General features: G+C 40.6%; 2 protein-coding genes across 4 annotated transcripts in view; one reads left to right on the forward strand and one right to left on the reverse strand.

Moving 5' to 3' along the window:
- Positions 1-2,704, reverse strand: part of NUDT21 (nudix hydrolase 21) — a 22,554-nt gene extending 19,850 nt beyond the window's left edge. Inside the window, exon 1 of the mRNA XM_032157379.2 lies at positions 2,442-2,704. Coding sequence (XP_032013270.1) covers positions 2,442-2,557 — 116 coding nt within the window. The 5' untranslated portion in view covers positions 2,558-2,704. The remainder of the gene's footprint in view (positions 1-2,441) is intronic.
- Positions 2,308-19,984, forward strand: part of OGFOD1 (2-oxoglutarate and iron dependent oxygenase domain containing 1) — a 26,314-nt gene continuing 8,637 nt past the window's right edge. The window contains exons 1-9 of one of the 3 annotated variants that reach the window (XM_058441003.1): positions 2,308-2,443; positions 4,623-4,768; positions 7,302-7,391; positions 9,917-9,963; positions 13,904-14,004; positions 17,509-17,625; positions 18,232-18,323; positions 18,521-18,649; positions 19,259-19,372. In XM_058441003.1, coding sequence (XP_058296986.1) covers positions 4,634-4,768; positions 7,302-7,391; positions 9,917-9,963; positions 13,904-14,004; positions 17,509-17,625; positions 18,232-18,323; positions 18,521-18,649; positions 19,259-19,372 — 825 coding nt within the window. In that variant the 5' untranslated portion in view covers positions 2,308-2,443; positions 4,623-4,633. Of the gene's footprint in view, positions 2,444-2,792; positions 3,126-4,622; positions 4,769-7,301; positions 7,392-9,916; positions 9,964-13,903; positions 14,005-17,508; positions 17,626-18,231; positions 18,324-18,520; positions 18,650-19,258; positions 19,373-19,984 lie in introns of those variants that run through there. The other 2 variants (XM_058441002.1, XM_032157380.2) reach the window with 2 other exon arrangements.

Below are 19,984 nucleotides of genomic sequence, written 5' to 3' on the forward strand. Positions count from 1 at the left end.
TCTTAATTGAAAACTCTCTTCTTTTACCAAGAATTTAAAATATGGCTCAAACTGTTAAAGACAGTTTTCATCTTGCCTAATAAGGATCAAATTTTTCTTTAAAGATACTTAAAAATTCCATATTTACATGTCGTAAGCCCTTAATTAAAGACTTACAGCAAGAAGCCTTTGAGTAAGAATTTAGGCCACATTTGCCCATTCATGGTATCTATTCTACCAAAAGCCCTTGACATTAATAGTCAACATTATTGTATCTACCCCACTCAGCCATTCTTGAAAGGGGAACAAATCAAGGTTGCCAAAACTTTAAAAATTACTTTAATTCCAGAAGCCAAGTTCTAGGCATATGAAAAAGCTCTAAAATAATTAAAATATACCATTCTAAGATGCTTTAAAAATTTAAAGAACGTCCCAGGTAGACCCAATGCTAAATCTAAAACTATCATCCATAGCAGCAGCAGATATGCTACATAACACGATGTGCCAAGCAATTTTTTTAAACGCTTTACATATATTAACATTTAATTCTCACAACCTGAGTTAGAATTAAGGATAGCCATTACACATCTCTGTTGCAAGAGCCAGCTCCAATATATCAGTAAGGAGATGTCAAGATGAAATGTCAGAATTTTCACCTGTGAAATCAGAGTGCCAGCCCAGACATACATATTGTTCTCATCATACTGTGAGCTTCATAAAGCAGGGGCTACACCTTACTTCCTCACCACTGTATATCCAGTATTGTGCACAGTGCCTGGTACAAAGTAGGCATTCATGCAATATTTCCTAAAATAAAATATACTGGAGGAGAGGGCATTTGTTTTCAACTTAATATTAACTCAGGTGAACTTAAGTTCACAACACAATGATTATTTCTGAATATTTGTATTTACACAGGAGAGGAAACGTACTGTACATCAACCCATAATTTTAATAGAGCGAAGATTAAAATATCTTGCTGAAAGCTAACTATTTTGCTAATTCTACAAAATGGTTTGATGAAAATTAATTCAGTAATCAAGACAAAACAAGAAAAGACTGTGGGTTTTAGTTCTAATCACCACTGAAAGTAACTCAGAAGCTGTGCTTTCACACTTTTAAAAAGGATAACATTTGCCTTTACCATTTGATGGATTTTTTCTTAATTTTTAAAAAAATTTTTGTAGAGACAGCCTATGTTGCCCAGACTGATCTCCAACTCCTGGCCTCAAGTGATCCTCCCACCTCAGCCTCCCAAGGTGTTGGGATTACAGTCCTGAGCCGCCACTCCTGAGGACTTTTATACACACAACTATCAACTAATTCCAAATTTTATAAACCCACTATTTCCATTATCTAAATTTCCAAGCCAACACGTTTTGCAAAATAAAACAATGTTAACCATCTTTTCAACTTCAAATCACTTTTGGTTGGGGGACGGGGAGAGAATGTCCGTTTATTTTAATATAAAACAGAGAAACACCTAAACTGCCTTACGAAAACATCAATACCACCAAATCCTTGCACTTGTACCCTGACTAGCATAAATTGGCCACTTTCTTCCATCAGGAAAATGGAGGCACTGCGTTGCCTCGAAAACAAATCCTCAAAAACGATTTTAAAAAGCATTACTGACAATTTCTTGATTAAGACACCCCAAACGCCAATTACCTGCTACAGCGAGTCTGCTTCTGAGAGTGACCTTGAAATGCAATGGTTTGAATTGTTGAAACAGAAAGGTGTTGAAAATAAAACACAGCCCACAATGGGTTTTCTGGTACAAAATTCTGGTTCCCTCCAGTCTGAAAGCCCAACCATAGCAGCATCCTTACTCCCAAAGAGGGGCCTACTTGGGGTGCCTGGGATGCCGGCATCGAGACATCAGACGACGCGAAGGCATAAGGCATGGGGCAGGGGAGACAGCCCTGAGCACATGAATAAAATGTGTTGTATTCATAAACTGAAATATTAAGTGGCACCTATAAGGAAGAAAACTAGACCTAGGCATTACAGCTAGATCTCGAAAGCTTACTGTCAGAGTGAAATCTGCAAAAATGATACTAGGTTATACCATTCGTATCACATCAACACTCACAAAGCAATACCATATACGTGATGCGAAAGCATAAACATTTCACTGGAAGGATTAAAAAAACACACATTTTGAAGTTGGTTACCTCTGGAGAGGTGGGGAAAGGATGAGTTAAAAGCAAACTCTGGTTTTCCCCATTATGACCGAATACATAGGATGGGAACAAGCCTTCCTTTCATAAAAGGACTCAAACCCTGGAGGCTGGAGGATGAGAAAGGGGCCTGAGGGAAGGAGGAGGCGCGCATCCGCCAGCGGGAGTTGGAGGCGGGAGGTGCAGAGGCGTGAAGCGCGCCTAAAAGCCGGGGGCGCGTCGGAGAGTCTATAGGAGCGCTCACGAGAGAAATGCCCGCCAAGGCCGCGCCGCACTTACAGGTTAATGGTGCGCTCCAGGGTGAGGGGCTTCGTCTGCTGGATGTACTTGTTGCCGAACTGAGTCACCCCCCGGGGCCAGCCGGTCTGCGAGCGATTGGGCGGCACTACAGACATGCTGGCGAGCTCCGGCGCTGGCGGCGAGCAGAAAGTGGCAGGCAGGGGAGACTTTCTCCGTGCGGAAAGCGGTTATCTGCAACCCCCTCAGCGGCTACCGCCCGCCATTAACAGGAGACGGCAAGAGGAGGTGTAGGCACGCCGGAAGTGAACTCGGAGCCTCTGGCGGCAGGAAGTAGAGGGGCGGTGGCCTGCCAGACCGAGCGCCAGTGGGCCAATTGCTGGTGGGATGGCTGCAATAGCTGGAGCTCCCATTGGTAAACCGGGTATAGGTTCCGCCTTCTCTTACTTTGGTGCTTCGCATTGGGTAGGGCCGGGAAACAAGGTAAAGGGGACATGCCGGGAATTGCAGTCCCCTCAGGAAAGTAGCGTCTTGATCTGTGTGGCGTGGTTGTCTCTGTACTTTGGGAGAGGATGAATGGGAAGCGGCCAGCGGAGCCCGGCCCAGCCCGGGTGGGAAAAAAGGGAAAGAAGGAGGTGATGGCGGAGTTTTCGGACGCTGTTACGGAAGAAACCTTGAAAAAGCAAGTGGCTGAGGCCTGGAGCCGCAGGACGCCGTTCAGTCACGGTAACCGGGTGCTCTCAGGGAGGGGCCGCCACGCAGAGGTCTGGGGACCTCTGAAAAAGCCCTGGGACTCACGCCCAGCCCTGGGCAGCGGGGCCGCAAGGGAAGAGGCTCTTGGAGGACTTTGGCCACCTCCTACCCTCCTGCCTCGGCTGCTGCTCCCTTTCACTCCAAATTCGGTTTGAATTTAGAAACGTGAGAAGAGGGAGAAATGGAGGCCGGAGAGTTTTGGGAAGCAGAGGGTATGCAAGAGATAGTTGCATTCTGGAGTCACAGATTACTGAGTTAGAATCCTCTCCCCCGATTGGGCGTCGCCGGGCAATGGAATTAACCTTATTAAACTTCAGTTGCTTCCTAAGTAAAATGGGATAGTTCATAATATTTACCTCGGGAAGTCGGTGAATGGGAGCGACACACTAATGCTTGCAGGCTTCAGTAAATGTTTCCCTGAGTAAGGCCCAGTACACATCTGGACAAATACGGGAGTGGCTGATGTCATTTCTCCTGCAAGGGCATTGCTCGGCTGTCCCAGGGGAGTCTAGCCAGGGCATTTGCCGTGAGCTGCCAGCTCGGCTCCCTAGTGTACTCGTCTCTACGCGCCTGTAGTTTGACTCCATGATGTATGAAAATAAACGCGCGTTGACCAAGGAAAGGAGCCTACGTTGAACGATTCCAGCCTCAGCTTTAAATATTACCTTATGTGTTCAGCGCTCTGCTTCATGCGCCAGGCATCCCCCTCTAGAGTTTGCCGTAATTTTTCTTTCCGTTGTCAAGTGCTTTGAAGAGGTGATTCTTGGGTAGGCTGGATGCCTATAGAAAAAGATAGCATAGTGTTTAAGTGCGGGCTCTGTACTCTCAGTTTCTTCATCTGTAGGATGGGGAGAGTGATAATGTCTCCCTCAGAGCTGTTAAAAAGATTGAATGAGATAATGGGCCTGGCACCTGGTAGGTGGTGCTGATGATTACAGGAAGGTGATCTAGCCAGCCGGAAGCAGTGGGTAAATGTTGGGGTAGAAATCAAGGAATTAGAGGTGGTTATGCCTGAACTGAACTGATTTTTTTTTTTAAGTACAGTAAGTAGTAAATGCTTCTGGCAGTAACTTGGGAAAAGAAAAAGCAGGGAAACTGCCGACCAGTATTGCTACTCTCATTTAATGTGCTACCCAAAGTTTGAGGGAAATGAATTAAAAATCTAAAATACATTCAATTCAATATGTAATCATTGAAACACATAAAAAAAGAGTAGGAACCTTGATTTAGTGACATCACCCATCACTCATCTCAAGGACTGGAGTTGTAAGCATGGTATCTTCAAAAAGTAGTATTTAATGGGTAAAGAAGAAAGGTCAGAGCTTATGATTTTTTCCCCAGATCTTAGACTTTAAGTATTAGGTTCCCCAAAATTCATGACCATCCCCTTTTGTATTAGCTCTGCTATGTTACTCGGGTGTCAAAAATACAAAAGGAAAAAAGTCATAGATAATGTTTTCCTTCCAACAGAAGTCATTGTCATGGACACGGACCCTTTTCTTCACTGTGTGATCCCAAACTTCATCCAAAGCCAAGACTTCTTGGAAGGGCTTCAGAAGGAACTGATGAACTTGGACTTCCATGAGAAGTATAATGATTTATATAAGTTCCAGCAGGTATTTATTCCCCTGCCAGATTAACTCTTCCAGCTTAGAAATTCATTGTCTATGAAATCATTCAATACCTTTAGACTTGAGGTTTAAGGGTGGGTTTGCCTTGAACGGTCCTTGCATTGACATTGTTAAGAGCATGCCTTCATTTAACCAAGCTTACTGAGTGTTAACTATGTGTTAAGTGCTGTAATTATATGGAAGCCTTAGACTGTGCCTGCCTTGTAAGACTTTAAAATCTAGTGTTCAAAGTGCAGGCTCCGTACTCTCAAAGACTTCTCAGTTTCTTCATCTGCAGGATGGAGAGAGTGATAATGTCTTCCCTAGGTACACAGATTTCTATGGGTCTCATGGCTTTGCCTCCTCTTGGATTTCTAGTAAGTGTCTGACACTTAAGTCTAAAACTGAATTCTTGGTCTTCTCTAAATTTGCTCCACCTGCAGTTTTCCCCATCACAGTTAATAGCAACGTGATCTTTCCCGTTGCTCAGGCCAGAAGTAATAATAGGGGTGAACGTGACGGTGATAGAGATAGTGAAGAAACAAATTAAGCTGATGAGTAAGTATGTTATAAACATAGGGGTTAAGTACATGTGGGTAAGTGGTATGATGATGAAGAGAGTTGTACGTTGGGAGACAATTACCATTTAAAATTTTGAGTTCGGGCCAGGTGTGGTGGCTCATGCCTATAATCCCAGAACTTTGGGAGGCCAAGGCGGGTAGATCACCTGAGGTCAGGAGTTCGAGACTAGCCTGGCCAACATGGTAAAAACTCGTCTCTACTAAAAATTTAAAAATTTTCTGGGTGTGGTGGCACGCACCTGTAATCCCAGCTATTGGGAGGCTGAGGCAGGAGAATCGCTTGAACCCGGGAGGTGGAGGTTGCAGTGAGCCAAGATCACATCATTGCACTCCAGCCTGGGCCACAAGAGCAAAATACCATCTCAAAATAAAATAAAGTTTTGAGTTCATGTTTTTGTTTCAGGTGACTTGCTATATTACAGTATGCTCTACATTGCAGTAGGGCAAAGCATTAAATCCGTTCTTTTTTTTTTTTGGTGGACAGTTTAATTGAGCAGAAAAGGCTATCTCTTTTTTTTTTTTTTTAAGATTGGTTTTTCTACTCTGGAAGACACAGCCTAGTCTAGGTATAGAAATACAGGTCATTGGTTTCCCCACTTTGGGGGTATATCTTTCGGTACTTGGAGGATATCACTCTTAGAAATCCTTTGTAAACCTCAGGGACATCTGTGCTTCAAATTGGGGGAAAAAGAAAAAGAAAGATGAAAAAGATGAAGAATAATTTTTTTTTTTTTTTTGCATTTTCCCATTTTATTTTATCTGGGATAAGAGAGTAAATAACGAATTTCTCTCTCTTATTCTTTTACACTAGAGCTGATTGGTCAGATGGATGTATCCTGACCTTCCCCAGATCTTTCTGTCTTTGGACCTTATACATATGACTGAATTAACCAGGATAAATACATGAAAGATATGACTGTTAATTCAGAAAGCTGAAAACTAAACTGCTTTCCATGTAAGGTTGCACAGGTTAATTAAAAACCACAGTTACCTGCTGTTGTGATTATGGCACCCTTGGCCTCTTGTTGATTTGGGGCCATATGCATCTGATTACTAAAATTGAAACATCAGAATAATTTTTACTTAATGCAACTTAATGCAATTTGGAAGATTAAAAATACTAGAAGAGGGCCGGGTGCGGTGGCTCACGCCTGTAATCCCAGCACTTTGGGAGGCCGAGGCGGGCAGATCACGAGGTCAGGAGATGGAGACCATCCTGGCTAACACAGTGAAACCCCATCTCTACTAAAAATACAAAAAATTAGCCAGGCATGGTGGCACCCACCTGTAATCCCACCTACTCAGAAGGCTGAGGCAGGAGAATCGCTTGAACCCAGGCGGCGGAGGTTGCAGTGAGCTGAGATCGCGCCACTGTACTCCAGCCTGGGTGACAAAGTGAGACTCCACCTCAAAAAAAAAAAAAAAAAAACTGGAAGATAAAAGGCAAAATAATAAAAAGAGCCTTGGGTGATTGAAAAAAGAAAGGAGCTGCCATTACTTTGGATCCACATGGAAGTTTGGTGAAACTCTACTGTGAATAATTTTTACTGTTGATCCCTTTTGGACAGGAACTCTTCACCCTAAGACAGTAGATGTAAAATCTGCCCCTTTAATCCTCATCCATGCCCTTTTCTTTGCTTGTGGTATGAATTGACTTGATAATTGGGTCTCTGACATCTTCCAACTCCCATAACCAACTCTGTCATTAGGAGTTGCCCAGTATTCTGTATTTTTTAAAGCAAGCATTATTGAGTGCATACTTTATGCCATGCTAAGTACTTTATATTTATTCATTAAATCCTCAAAACAATCCCATTACTATACCTGTTTCACAGTTGAGGAAACTACATTAGTTTTTCTTTCTCTCTGGATCATTCCCTTCAACATAACAAAAAGAAAAAAAAAACTGTTCTTTTCATAAGAAAAAAACAAAGTTCTTGACCTAATTTTCCTTTCAGCTACCATCCCATTGCTGTGCTTCTCTTGACAGCAGAATTTCTTATAAGAATTGTCTGCACTATGTCCAGTTCCTCTCCTGTCAGTCTCTGGTAAGCCCATTTTAATCAGGCTTTCGCTTGTACTACTGCACTGAAACTACACTTGTCAAGATTACCCATAACCTCCACATTACTAAATCCGATAATCAGTTTTCGGTTCTTCCTTGGCTCATCAGCAGCATTTGACCTACTATATCACTCCTTCCTCCTGGAGACACTTTTTTCACTTTACTTTCAGGTTACCATGCTCTCTTGGTTTCTCTTCTTCCTCAGTGGCTATTTCTTATTAGCTCCTTTGCTAGGTTTTCCTCTTCCACCTGACTTCTTAATGATAGAGTATTCTGCATCCTAATGCTTGGCCTCCTTCTCTAGGTACACAGATTTCTATGGGTCTCATGGCTTTGCCTCCTCTTGGATGTCTAATGAGTTTCTGACACTTCAGTTCACAACTAAACTTCTGGTCTTCTCCCTCTAAATCTGCTCCACCTGCAGTTTTCCCCATCACAGTTAATATCAGCTTGATCTTTCCGGGGGCTCAGGCCAAAAAGGAGATCATCCTTGATTCCTCTCTCACCTTATATCCAGTCCATAATGAAACTCTGCTATCTCTACCTTCAATACACAGGCGATCGCCACATGATATTTTCTGTCCTCAACAGATACAATAGTGGTCCTATAAAGTAACACCTATTTTTACTGTACCTTTTCTATATTTAGATATGTTTAGATACACAAATACTTCCTACTGTATTGCCTATAGTATTCAGTAGAGTAACATGCCAGGTTGTTCGTAGCCTGGAAACAATAGGCTATACCATATAGCCTAGGTATATAGTAAGTTCTGCCATCTAGATTTATGTAAATGCACTTGATGATGTTGGAACAACAATGAAATCACCTAACAATAAATTTCTCAGAGTGTAAATGACATACCACTGTATATCCAGAGAAGCCCACTTCTTACTACTTCCACTGCCAAAAGCCAACACCTGGTTCAAGCTATCTGTGTCTCCCCGGGATTATTATATTAGTGTATCAACCATTTTCCCTTCTACTGTCACCTGCTTGGACAGTCACTGAAGTCATTGTATTCTTTTAAAATGTAAATAGACCCAAGATAATTAAAAATATGTAAAAATATGTTCACATAAAAACTTGTACACAAATGTTCATAGCAGCTTCATAATTGCCAAAAAGTGGAAACAATTTAATGAATAAACAAAATGTGGTATACCCATAGAATGGAATACAACTCAGCCGTTAAAAGGAATGATGTACTGATACTACCACAACATGGATGAACCTTGAAAACATTAGGCTAAGTGAAAGACGTCAGATGCAAAAGGCTACATATTATATGATTCCATTTATGCGTAATGTCCAGAATAGGCAAGTGGTTGCCAGGAGCTGGGGGGAGGAGAAAAGAGGGAATGACTACCAAAATTGGCACAAGGGTTTCTTTTTGGAGTGTTAAAAAGTTCTGAAATTAGGAAGTGCTGATGATCACCCAACATTGTGAATATACTAAAATCCAATGAATTATACACTTTCAAGAAATTGAAATTATGTGAAAAATTGTTATGTGGATATTATCTTAAAAAATGTTATTTCTCAAAAACTCTAATGACTTTTTTTTCTTTTTTTTGCTTCAGAAATCTTCTCATTTCTTTAAGTCAAAGCCAAAGTACTTAAAATGGCTTTAAGTACCCTATTACTTTTTTTTTAGACGGAGTTTTGCTCTCGTTGCCCAGGCTGGAGTGCAATGGCGAGATCTCGGCTCACTGCAACCTCCGCCTCCAGGTTAAAATGATTCTCCTGCCTCAGCCTCCTGAGTAGCTGGGATTACAGGCATGCACCACCACGCCTGGCTAATTTTTGTATTTTTAGTAGAGATGGGGTTTCACCATGTTGGTCAGGCTGGTCTTGAACTCCTGACCTCATGATCCACCCGCCTCGGCCTCCCAAAGTTCTGGTATTACAGGCGTGAGCCACCATGCCCGGCACCACTATTACCTTTTTGGCCTCATCTCCTACTGCCCTCCCTCTCCCTCTCTGCTCTTGCAATAGCTGGAATAGGCCAGGCATGCTTCATGCTCAGGACCTTGAATGCTTTGTGCCTTGATATTCCCTTGCCACACTTCCCAGCTTCCTTCAAGTCTTTTTTTCCCCTTCCTGAAGTCTACCTTGGCCAACCTGTTTATAATTGCAAACCACTCCCCAGGCTCAGCACTCCCCATTCTTCTTTCCGTGGGTTTCTTTTTTTCCCTTATGCACTTCTCACCATCTTTATACTAATCTATTTTTTGTGTCGGTTGTCTATCTCCCTCAACGGGCATAGAAACTAGACTATAATAACAACTTCCGTGTTTGTTTAATGAATAAAGCACAGGGGGTAATAACTTGCCAAGTCACAGACCCATCCAATGGAGGGGCCCTGTATTAAACCTAAGCAGCCTGGCTTCAGAGTCTGGGCTCTTAATGACAATGCTAGGACCAGAACACTCACTAAACTGCTCTCCTTTGTGTGTCTCTTATGTGAAGGAAATCCCTTTTTTTTCTCTCTTTTCATGATCAAGTCTGATGATTTGAAGAAGAGAAGAGAGCCTCACATCTCCGCTTTAAGGTAAACAAGTAATCATATTTGTTGGGTGCTAATATGTGCCAGGCAGAGTACTAAGTGCTTTAAATGTTACAACATTGTGTATGTCATATAATTCTTGTTGACATTGTTAACCCACTTTGTAGAGGAGGAAAGAGACTGAGAAATTGAGTTTGCATAGCTTAAAATTGAGGGAGCTAGCATACAAACCTAAGTCTGTCTGATTCCAAGGCCCAAGTTCTCAGTGATAAAATGCTCAACCTTGTTAGTAATCAAGGAAACAGAAATTAACACTGGAGATACCACTTTTCACACGTTAGGTTGGTAAATATTAAAAATAAAAACCCTAGCGTTGACAGATATAGATAGATACCTTTATACACTGCTGCAGTCTTTCTTAGAAGATGGTTTTGAAAGATGTATCAGAACCCTTAAAAGTACCCATATCTTTTTGTAGAACAGTTTCACTTACAAGAGTTTATCTTGAGGGCCGGGCGTGGTGGCTCACGCCTATAATCCCAGCACTTTGGGAGGCCGAGGCGGGTGGATCACCTGAGGTCGGGAGTTCAAGACCAGCCTGACCAACATGGAGAAACCCTGTCTCTACTAAAAATACAAAATTAGCTGGGCGTGGTGGCACATGCCTGTAATCCCAGCTACTCGGGAGGCTGAGGCAGGAGAATCGCTTGAACCGGGGAGGCAGAGGTTGGGGTGAGCCGAGATTGAGCCATTGCACTCCAGCCTGGGCAACAACAGCGAGACTCCATCTCAAAAAAAAAAAAAGGAAGTTATCCTATGAAAATAAGGATATACTCAAAGATTCCATACAAGATTATTTATTGTAATATTGTTTATAATATTGAAAAATTATATACAAATTTGATTGCCCATGGAGATTTAAACATAATAGTACAAAACATAAAGTGGAAACTATACAACCATTAAATATGATATATTTGAGCTTTGACACATGAATGTGGTAGTTATCTATGTTCTCAATTCTAAGAAACTTTTAACATTTTAACACCTCTGGGATCTAGCGTCTCACACAATCACTTTTGTGTCCTACTTTAATTGACAGCATTTTTTTCTTAGTGATATATAAAATAATGATACTTAACACATTTTTGTCAAGAGAAAAAAAATAATACACCCAATTTGATGCTTTGTTGTTTTTTCTGACCAATGGATTCACATCACGTGATCTTATTTTAAAAAGAGATACACACACCTACATTTGGATGTCTGTGTGTACAAAGTAAAAGATTTGGAAAAACAGAGTATTTAACTCTTGCTAGTAGGAATACAGATTTTTTTTTAATAGTTTTTTACTTACATGGGATTTTTTTCCTAGTTTCTATAATGAATAGATGTTGCTTTGTAATAGCTGTTTTTCACCTATATGGTATAAGTTATTTATTCTCATTATATTTTTTCTCTGCAATACTTCCGTGTATTATAGGCAGCTTGCACAATTTCTTCTAAATCCTGAAGTATTGCTTGTGTGTTAATTGTAATGCATTATGTTTCATATTTACTTAGACTTTTTTCCCCCTAAAGAAAGATTATCATGCATTAAGGCATTATCTCCTTAGTTCACAACACCCCTCTGCTAAGCATTTCATATGGGACTGAGTTACATTCCACACCGAAGGCTTACAGCCAGATGGTGAGTAAGCTGCAACTCCGTAATCATTACAGAGAGCTGATCTTTTTATTTCCCACTTGGGTTCTGTGAGTTCCTTCATGAATACAATTAACAAATGCTAACAATGACAAAATAAGCCTGTCCTTGTGACACTTTCATAGAATGAATAGAAGAGCTTTTTCTAGAATTTGTGAAAGCTAATGTTACCAGTAAAGGATTTAAGACTATTAGTTGCTTAGAGTATAAAGACTTTGAAGAAATATTTATCACTCACATTATCTGAAGCCTGGTTCAGCAGTTTGCTATCCTGACCCATTTTATATAATTTGCAACTCTGCCTTTAAAAGTTACGTGGCACGTCTGGGTGGACTGACTGAGCACAATTATTTTATGGAATGTTCTTTAAGCTTGTTCACAGCTGATAATGGAATTTTTTGGTTTGGGTAGTATATAATATAAAAAGGTATTTGGTAATGAAATCTTAGAGATCAACCTGGAGATTTGATACTTAGTTATAAACAGGACAGTTCTATTTTACGAGAATTTCAGTAATGTGCATTTGGAGTAGGGTGATCCAAAAAAATATTAAGTATCTTTGTAAGTGTAATTTGAACTAATGTAAATCTTTTTAAAATGTTTTTAATTCCTCAAGGTTAGTAATAATTCATAATTTCAAACTTGATTGGCTGAGTGAGTTATAAATTGTGTTAGATTTCTACATGGAGAGCCAGTTTAGCTGGTAAATGGAAATGTTAACCATCTTCTATTGGTATCCTGTTAGCATCAGAACTTCTATGAAGGATTTCAATCATTATTATGCATTTAATTCAACACTCATCATTATTGCCATTTAAAAATGTTTTAATCTTCTAAAACAGTGCCACCCAAGTGTTCATTAAATGGCGGTACCAGTATTAGTGCTTGTGATTTATAATAAATGTATATTTGGTCTTGGTCTCTATTCCTGGCACAGACCTCTCTGACCTCCTGCAAGGGAAGAGAGGCTGGAGGTTGAGTTAATCACCAATAGCCAATCACTTAATCAATGATTCCTTCGTAATGAAGCCTCCATCAAAAACCCTAACCAAAGGAGTTCAGGATTGCTGAACTCCCATGGAAGTGCTGGGAGGGTGGTGTACCTGGGGAGGATGTGGTGTGGAAGCTCCACACCCCTTCCCCATACCTCACCCTATACATCCCTTCCATCTGGCTGTTTCTCAGTTCTATCCTTTTATAATAAACTGGTAATCTAGTAAACAAACTTCTTCTGAGTTCCGTGAGCTATTCTAGCAAATTATCAAACCCAAGGAGGGAGTAGTGTGAACCTCCAGTTTATAACTGTTTGGTTAGAAGCATATGGGTCACGAATTGAACTTGTAATCAGTATCTGAAGTGGGGTTGGGGGATGGGGCACACTGGGGGCAGTCTCATGGGACTAAGCCCTTAACCTTTATTGACGCCTGGTAGATAGTGTCAGAATTGAATTGAATTTTAAGTCACTTAGCTGGTGTCAGAGAATTGGCCAGTGTGGGGGGATAAGCCCACACATTTGGCATTGGAAGTGAAGTAAAGTGTGTAAAGAAAAACAGCTGAGGCCAGGTGCTGTGGCTCATGCCTATAATCCCAGCACTGGAGGCCGAGGTGGGCAGATCACTTGAGGTCAGGAGTTGGAGACCAGCCTGGCCAACATGGCAAAACCCCATCTCTACTAAAAATATAAAAATTAGCCGGGCATGCTGGTGCATGCCTGTAGTCCCAGCTACTCGGGAGGCTGAGGCAGGAGAATCACTTGAACCCAGGAGGCAGAGGTTGCAATGAGCCGAGATCACACCGCTGTACCCCAACCTGGGCAACAGAGCAAGACTCTATCTCAAAAAAAAAAAAAAAAGAAAGAAAAGAAGAGATAAACAGTTGAGCTTTCCATTTTAGTGCTGAAGAACTTGTCTGAAAATCAGTAACTTGGACTAAAACATTGGTGTGATGAGTTGTTATGACAAAGGCCAAACTGCTGCCCTGATAGGGCATACTTTAAATTTAGGAGAAAGAAAATACTGAGAAAACGTGAACCATTAGAACAAAAAATAACAAAAATAATGTAGATAGAGATTTACATTTATTTTTCTGGGAACATTAGACTTAAACTATGCAAATTTGAACTGAGAAACATTTCTCAGAATGTCTCAAATGAGATCTGAGAATGGATCTCTTGAATACAATGTGATCTCCAGGAAAGAAAAGTTGTGGCCTGGATCCAAATAGTTGTGGCCTAGATCCCACGCTGTGGCATAACAAGTTATCTTTTGTTTACATTTCTAGGAAAATTCTGTTTGAAGATTTCCGGTCCTGGCTTTCTGATATTTCTAAAATTGACCTGGAATCAACCATTGACATGTCCTGTGCTAAATATGAATTCACCGGTAAGGAAGATAAAGGCCTGGTGTCTATAAGATTTAAAGGCTTTAACTCAACATTAATGGAGAGTTGGTATCTGTGTACCAAAACACTCGACTGAATGTCCCTACAAAGCATCCGGATCTTCCTGATAAAGACCCAGTTCATAGACAGAAATACCCACCTTATTGGAAGGCATGAGCAGTGGTTGTCTTTCAGAATATGATGAAAGCTACTGACCATATTTTCAGCAAAATCCCCATAACATACATACACACCAACTGTACATACAATATCAAGAAATTCAGAGTGATATATAAACTCTATTCTTAGACTTCCTAAGGAACAACCATCTCCTTCAATGCCATTCTCCCTTGTCTTTTTTATTTTGAAGGCAATAAGTGAATGCATTCTTAAAGGAAAAAAAATCAAACAATATTGCAGGTATATGGTGTAAACCATGATAGCCTTCTTCACCTTCTCCCTGCCTCCTCTTCTCTTCAGAGATACCTATTGTCACCAGTTTGGGGTGCATCCTTCCATTTCCCTTTCTGAGCATATAAATGGTTTTTTTGGATACGAGCTTCGTTTTTCACCCAGAAGGAAAAGGTTTTTTCTTTTTTAAATTTTACTAAATAAAATAATCCTTTGAGTGTACTCTCATACACTGTCCTGGAAGTATAGATGGCTCACAACTTTTAGAGGATGACTTGGTGATACATAGGAAAAGCCATATCGTACATGTCATTTCTTTTTTGGGTTTTTGTTTGTTTTTTTTTTTTGTTTGGTTGGTTTTTTTTTTGGTTTGTTGGTTCGTTTTGAGATGGAGTCTCCCTCTGTCGCCCAGGCTGGAATGCAGTGGCGCGATCTTGGCCCACTGCATCCTCCGCCTCCCAGGTTCAAGTGATTCTCCTGCCTCAGCCTCCTGAGTAGCTGGGATTACAGGCATATGCCACAACGCCTGGCTAATTTTTGCATTTTTAGTAGAGATGGAGTTTCACCAGTTGGCTAGGCTGGTCTCGAACTCCTGACCTCAAATGATCCACCTGCCTTTGCCTCCCAAAATAGTGGGATTACAGGTGTGAGCCACCATACCAGTATCTTTTTTTTTTTTTTTTTTTTTTACTTTGAAGTAATTTCAAACTTGCAGAAAAGTGGCAAGCATAGTACAAATAATTTATTTTTTCCTATTTTACTTGAGAGTAAGTTGTTGGCATGATGTTCTATGACCCCTGAATACTTCAGTAATTTCTACAAGGACATTCTCCTACATGATAATCATAAACCATCAGATCAGGAAATTAACATTGATACCTTATTCCACATCAATGGATTATCTAATCCTCAGGCTCCATTCAGGCTTCATTATTTGGTCCTTTATAGCAAAAGGACCCAGTCCAGGATTGCATGTTGCATTTAGTTATTATATTGTCTCTTCAGCCTCCCTCAATCTAGAACTGCCCCTCCATCTTTTCTGGACTTTCATGATGTTTATGCTTTTGAAGATGTACAGATGAGTTATTTTGGAAAACTTTCTTCAGTTTGAGATTGTCTGATGTTTTCTCAAGATTAGATTCAGGCCATATATTTTTGGCAGGATTACAGAAATTAATACTGTGTTCTTTTCACTGTATCAGGTGGTGCATGGTTTCAATGTGTCATATTATTAGTGATATTAACTTAGATCACTTGATTAATGTGGTGGCTGACATCAGATTTTTCCACTGTTCTTTTTCCCTATCAGTATGTATTTTGTGGGGAGATACTTTAAGATTATGTAAATATCCCATTTCTCATCAAAGTTTGATTTGCTATTTTAGCATTCTCTGATGTTTCTTGCTAAATTATTACCATGAAGGTTGCCAGATGGTGATTTTATAACACAATCATTTCTCCACATTTATTGTCATTCCACTCTAGAGAAGACCTTTCTCCCGATTTATTTATGCATTCATTTGTTTATATTGGTACGGATTTATGGATTGCTGTTTGTGTAATGAGCTGTTATCAGTTACTATCATTATATTGATGCTCATACTGTCCCTGATTTATCAAGGAGAACCCCGTCAAACTGACCTCTGCGTCCTTTTGCTATGTCCCCATCATTCTTTTTTTTCTTACTTTCTGCAAAACAAGATTTTCCAAGCTTGTCTTTGTATTTTCCATGCCAACGTCCTAGAATGACCTGGAGTTGGCCATTCTTCCAAAGAATCCTGGTTCCTTTTAGTGAAGAATGATATTTAACAATCAAGATCTGGACTCTTAAGTGTCTTTGCTATTAGGGTGTCACTGCTCCCAGACCCTTTCAGTTTGAAGAGGTGGTGAATATCTGTATGCATGTATATACACGTGGATGCACACACATACATTTACATTTGGAATGTATTTCTTTTTTTTTTTTTTTTAGACTGTCTCTCACTCTGTTGCCCAGGCTAGAATACAGTGGCACGATCTTGGCTCACTGCAACCTCTGCCTCCTGGGTTCAAGCGATTCTCCTACCTCAGCCTCCTGAGTAGCTGGGATTACAGGCGTGCACCACCATGCCCTGCTAATTTTTGTATTTTTAGTAGAGATGGGGTTTTGCCATGTTGGCCAGGCTGGTCTCCAACCCCTAACCTCAGATGATCCGTCTGCCTTGGCCTCCCAAAGTGCTGGGATTACAGGCGTGAGCCACCGTGCCTGTCCTGTATTTCTATATATAGATATATAAAACTATAGATATAGGAAACTGAATTCCCATTGATTCCTTGAGTTCCAGTTGAACACCACAGGGTTCATTCTAGATTTCTGCATTTCCATATTTGTAACTCCCTTCTTGAACAGTGAGAAACCTGGCTCCCATTATCTTCAATGTATTTATTTATTGAAACAATCCCTCCACGTGTAATTGGTTGCAGTTCACCATAGCCTTCCCTCCCTCTCAGCCTGCACAGATGCCTATCCTGCTAGCCCCATGACATGACTTTTAGAAGTTTCCCTCAAGAAATTAATGGGAACAAGTGCAAAAGATCCATGTACAATAATGTTCATTAAATTAGTCTTCATAGTAGCCAAGAAATAGAAACAATTTAATTAACAAATAGAAAATCTATTAAGGGAGGAAGGAGGTAAGTTCATAATCCATATAGTGGAATAGCTACAGCCATTAAAAGTGATACCAAGTGTGTATATTGATAGGGAAAGATACTTGTAATTTAAAAAGCAGGCCACAAATAACCACTGTCGGATGCTATTTTTTTTAAAGTAAATACATATATGTAGGAAAAATACTGGAAGATTATATGTAAAAATATTGTTAATGATTATATCTGGATCTGTCTAATTATGTGCTCTTTATTTTTAGAGTTTTCTATATTGACTTATTTGTTTACTTATAAAAGAGAAATAAGTGTCATTTTAAAGCTGGAGGACATTTAAAGCTGGAGCTGACATTACAGTTGAATGTCAAATGGACTGATATTAAATGCAGAGTCAGGTGTCAGCTGGTCACTATCTGCAGGGATCTAAGGTGTCCATTAAACTATTGCAGATGCCCTGCTGTGCCATGATGATGAGCTGGAAGGGCGCCGGATCGCCTTCATCCTGTACCTGGTTCCTCCCTGGGACAGGAGCCTGGGTGGTACCCTGGACCTGTACAGCATTGATGGTAAGATAAGTATAAGTGCGTGCACTTCACCACCAATGGCCACTTCTGAGCTAAAGCTGAGTTGATTCAGTATCATGTTCTTATATACAATGTCTGTACTCCTCAAAGGAAGTGGAGGCTATTTATTATAGTAACTACCTCAAGAGGAATAAATGCCAGCCCTGACAACCACCTCTTTAAGTTGGACTTAAAAATGACTCCGGAGATCAATTAGAATCCATTTAAGATGAGAAATAGACCGAGCTTCTGAATACTGACTATGGAAGGGTGGAGTGCATATAAGGCTGCCTGTGGCTATGAATCTGCCAGGACCAGTCCATTTGACAGAAAGTCTAGGTTTTTTGGAATGTCTAGCACCAGAAGTTGACTCCAGGAAACTCTGAGAACTTATTCCAGCCCTTCTCAATAATAGATGGATGGTGTAGTAAGAACAGATGCCATGTAGTCAGACTCGGAAGTATGAGTGAAACAGATGGAAAGGGCGGTATTTAAGGGTCTGATGGGCACATCTAGATGCCCTCAGAAGTTTGGAAATTGTCAAGAGTAAAATGAAGCAGGCTGGAAGTGGTTAATGATAATTTATGGATGTGTTCTCTCCTGGTGCAGAACACTTTCAGCCGAAGCAGATTGTCAAGTCTCTTATCCCTTCGTGGAACAAACTGGTTTTCTTTGAAGTATCTCCTGTGTCCTTTCACCAGGTAAAGATTGTAAGCCACAAATAGAGTACCAAGGATTATGTTTTTTAATCACCCATTATCCAAACATGACAGCTTCTTGTTAGACTTGTTATCTGATGTTGTTTTAATGCTTAGCATGGAGGACCCTGAAATTAATGTGCATTGGTGGTAATCCCCCTATTCTTCATGTTGATGTGCTACTGGGCTTGTCCTTTCAGGTGTCTGAAGTCCTGTCTGAAGAAAAGTCACGTTTGTCTATAAGTGGCTGGTTTCATGGTCCATCGTTGACTAGGCCTCCCAACTACTTTGAACCCCCCATACCTCGGAGCCCTCATATCCCACAAGATGTAAGAAGAATTGCTGATATCCTTATCTTAGGAGCTATAGCATATAATTTGTTTCTCCGATTTTAAAATTAGCTGTGCCTTTTAATGAAACTGGACCTTGAGCTTGCCCCTTTCCACTTTTCTTTTTTTTCTTCCTTTTTTTTTCTTTTGAGACAGAGTCTTGCTCCATCGCCCAGGCTGGAGTACAGTGGTGCGATCTTGGCTCACTACAACCTCCACCTCCTAGGTTCAAGCGATTCTCCTGCCTCAACCTCCTGAGTAGCTGGGATTGCAGGCGCCCACCACCATGCCTGGCTAATTTTCGTATTTTTAGTAGAGACAGGGTTTCACCGTGTTGGCCAGGCTGATCTCGAACTCTTGACCTCAAATGATCCACCCACCTTGGCCTCCCAAAGTGCTGGGATTACAGGTGTGAGCCACTGCACCCGGCCTCCACTTTTCTTAAGTAAACTTTTGATAATGTCTTTCTCAAGCAGAGTTTTCCAGTACTTTAATAGGAGAAACTTATAAAGTGAGGATTTGCATGTATTTTATTAATGTGAAATGATGTAAGAGCAAAAGCAATAGGAATTATTAACTCACATTTTGCATCTGCTGCCTCTTTGTAAGCATGAGATTTTGTATGATTGGATCAACCCTACTTATCTGGACATGGATTACCAAGTTCAAATTCAAGAAGAGTTTGAAGAAAGTTCTGAAATTCTCCTGAAGGAGTTTCTTAAGGTAAGCTTAGCATATGTTGTTCTGAATATTTTGTTTGGCATGCAATTTTGCTTCCTGAATGGGTGAATAGGCATCACTGGGGAGTTTTTGTTTTGTTCCTGATTAGAATGTTTATGTCATTCCCTTCTTCAAATGAAATATAGAAATGATGATAACACTAACATTAGTATCAGCAGTATGCTTAGTGGGTTAAGAATCCCTTGGATATTCCCCAGTTCTCTAGAGTCTTAAACACACACATACACACAGAAGCTTCCACCCTGAGAAGGAGTTGTGTGTAGTTACCTTTCTATTCATCTAACAAATATGGTGCTTCTTATTACTTTTAAAAATAGATTACTAATAGATCAATATCTGTTGATGAACGTTTGACAGTGATGAGGTAGCTTGTTATAGTGGAAAGAGATTAGAAATCAGAAGACTGGCCGGGCACATTGGCTCATGCCTGTAATCCCAGCACTTTAGGAGGCTGAGGTGGGCAGATAATCTGAGGTCAGGAGCTCGAGACCAGCCTGGCCAACATTGTGAAACCCCATCTCTACCAAAAAAATACAAAAATTAGCCAGGCATGGTGGCATGCACCTGTAATCCCAGCTACTCGGGAGGCTAAGA

Source organism: Hylobates moloch, unplaced genomic scaffold (assembly GCF_009828535.3).
Source record: "Hylobates moloch isolate HMO894 unplaced genomic scaffold, HMol_V3 SCAFFOLD_6, whole genome shotgun sequence".
Classification (NCBI taxonomy): Eukaryota; Metazoa; Chordata; class Mammalia; order Primates; family Hylobatidae; genus Hylobates; species Hylobates moloch.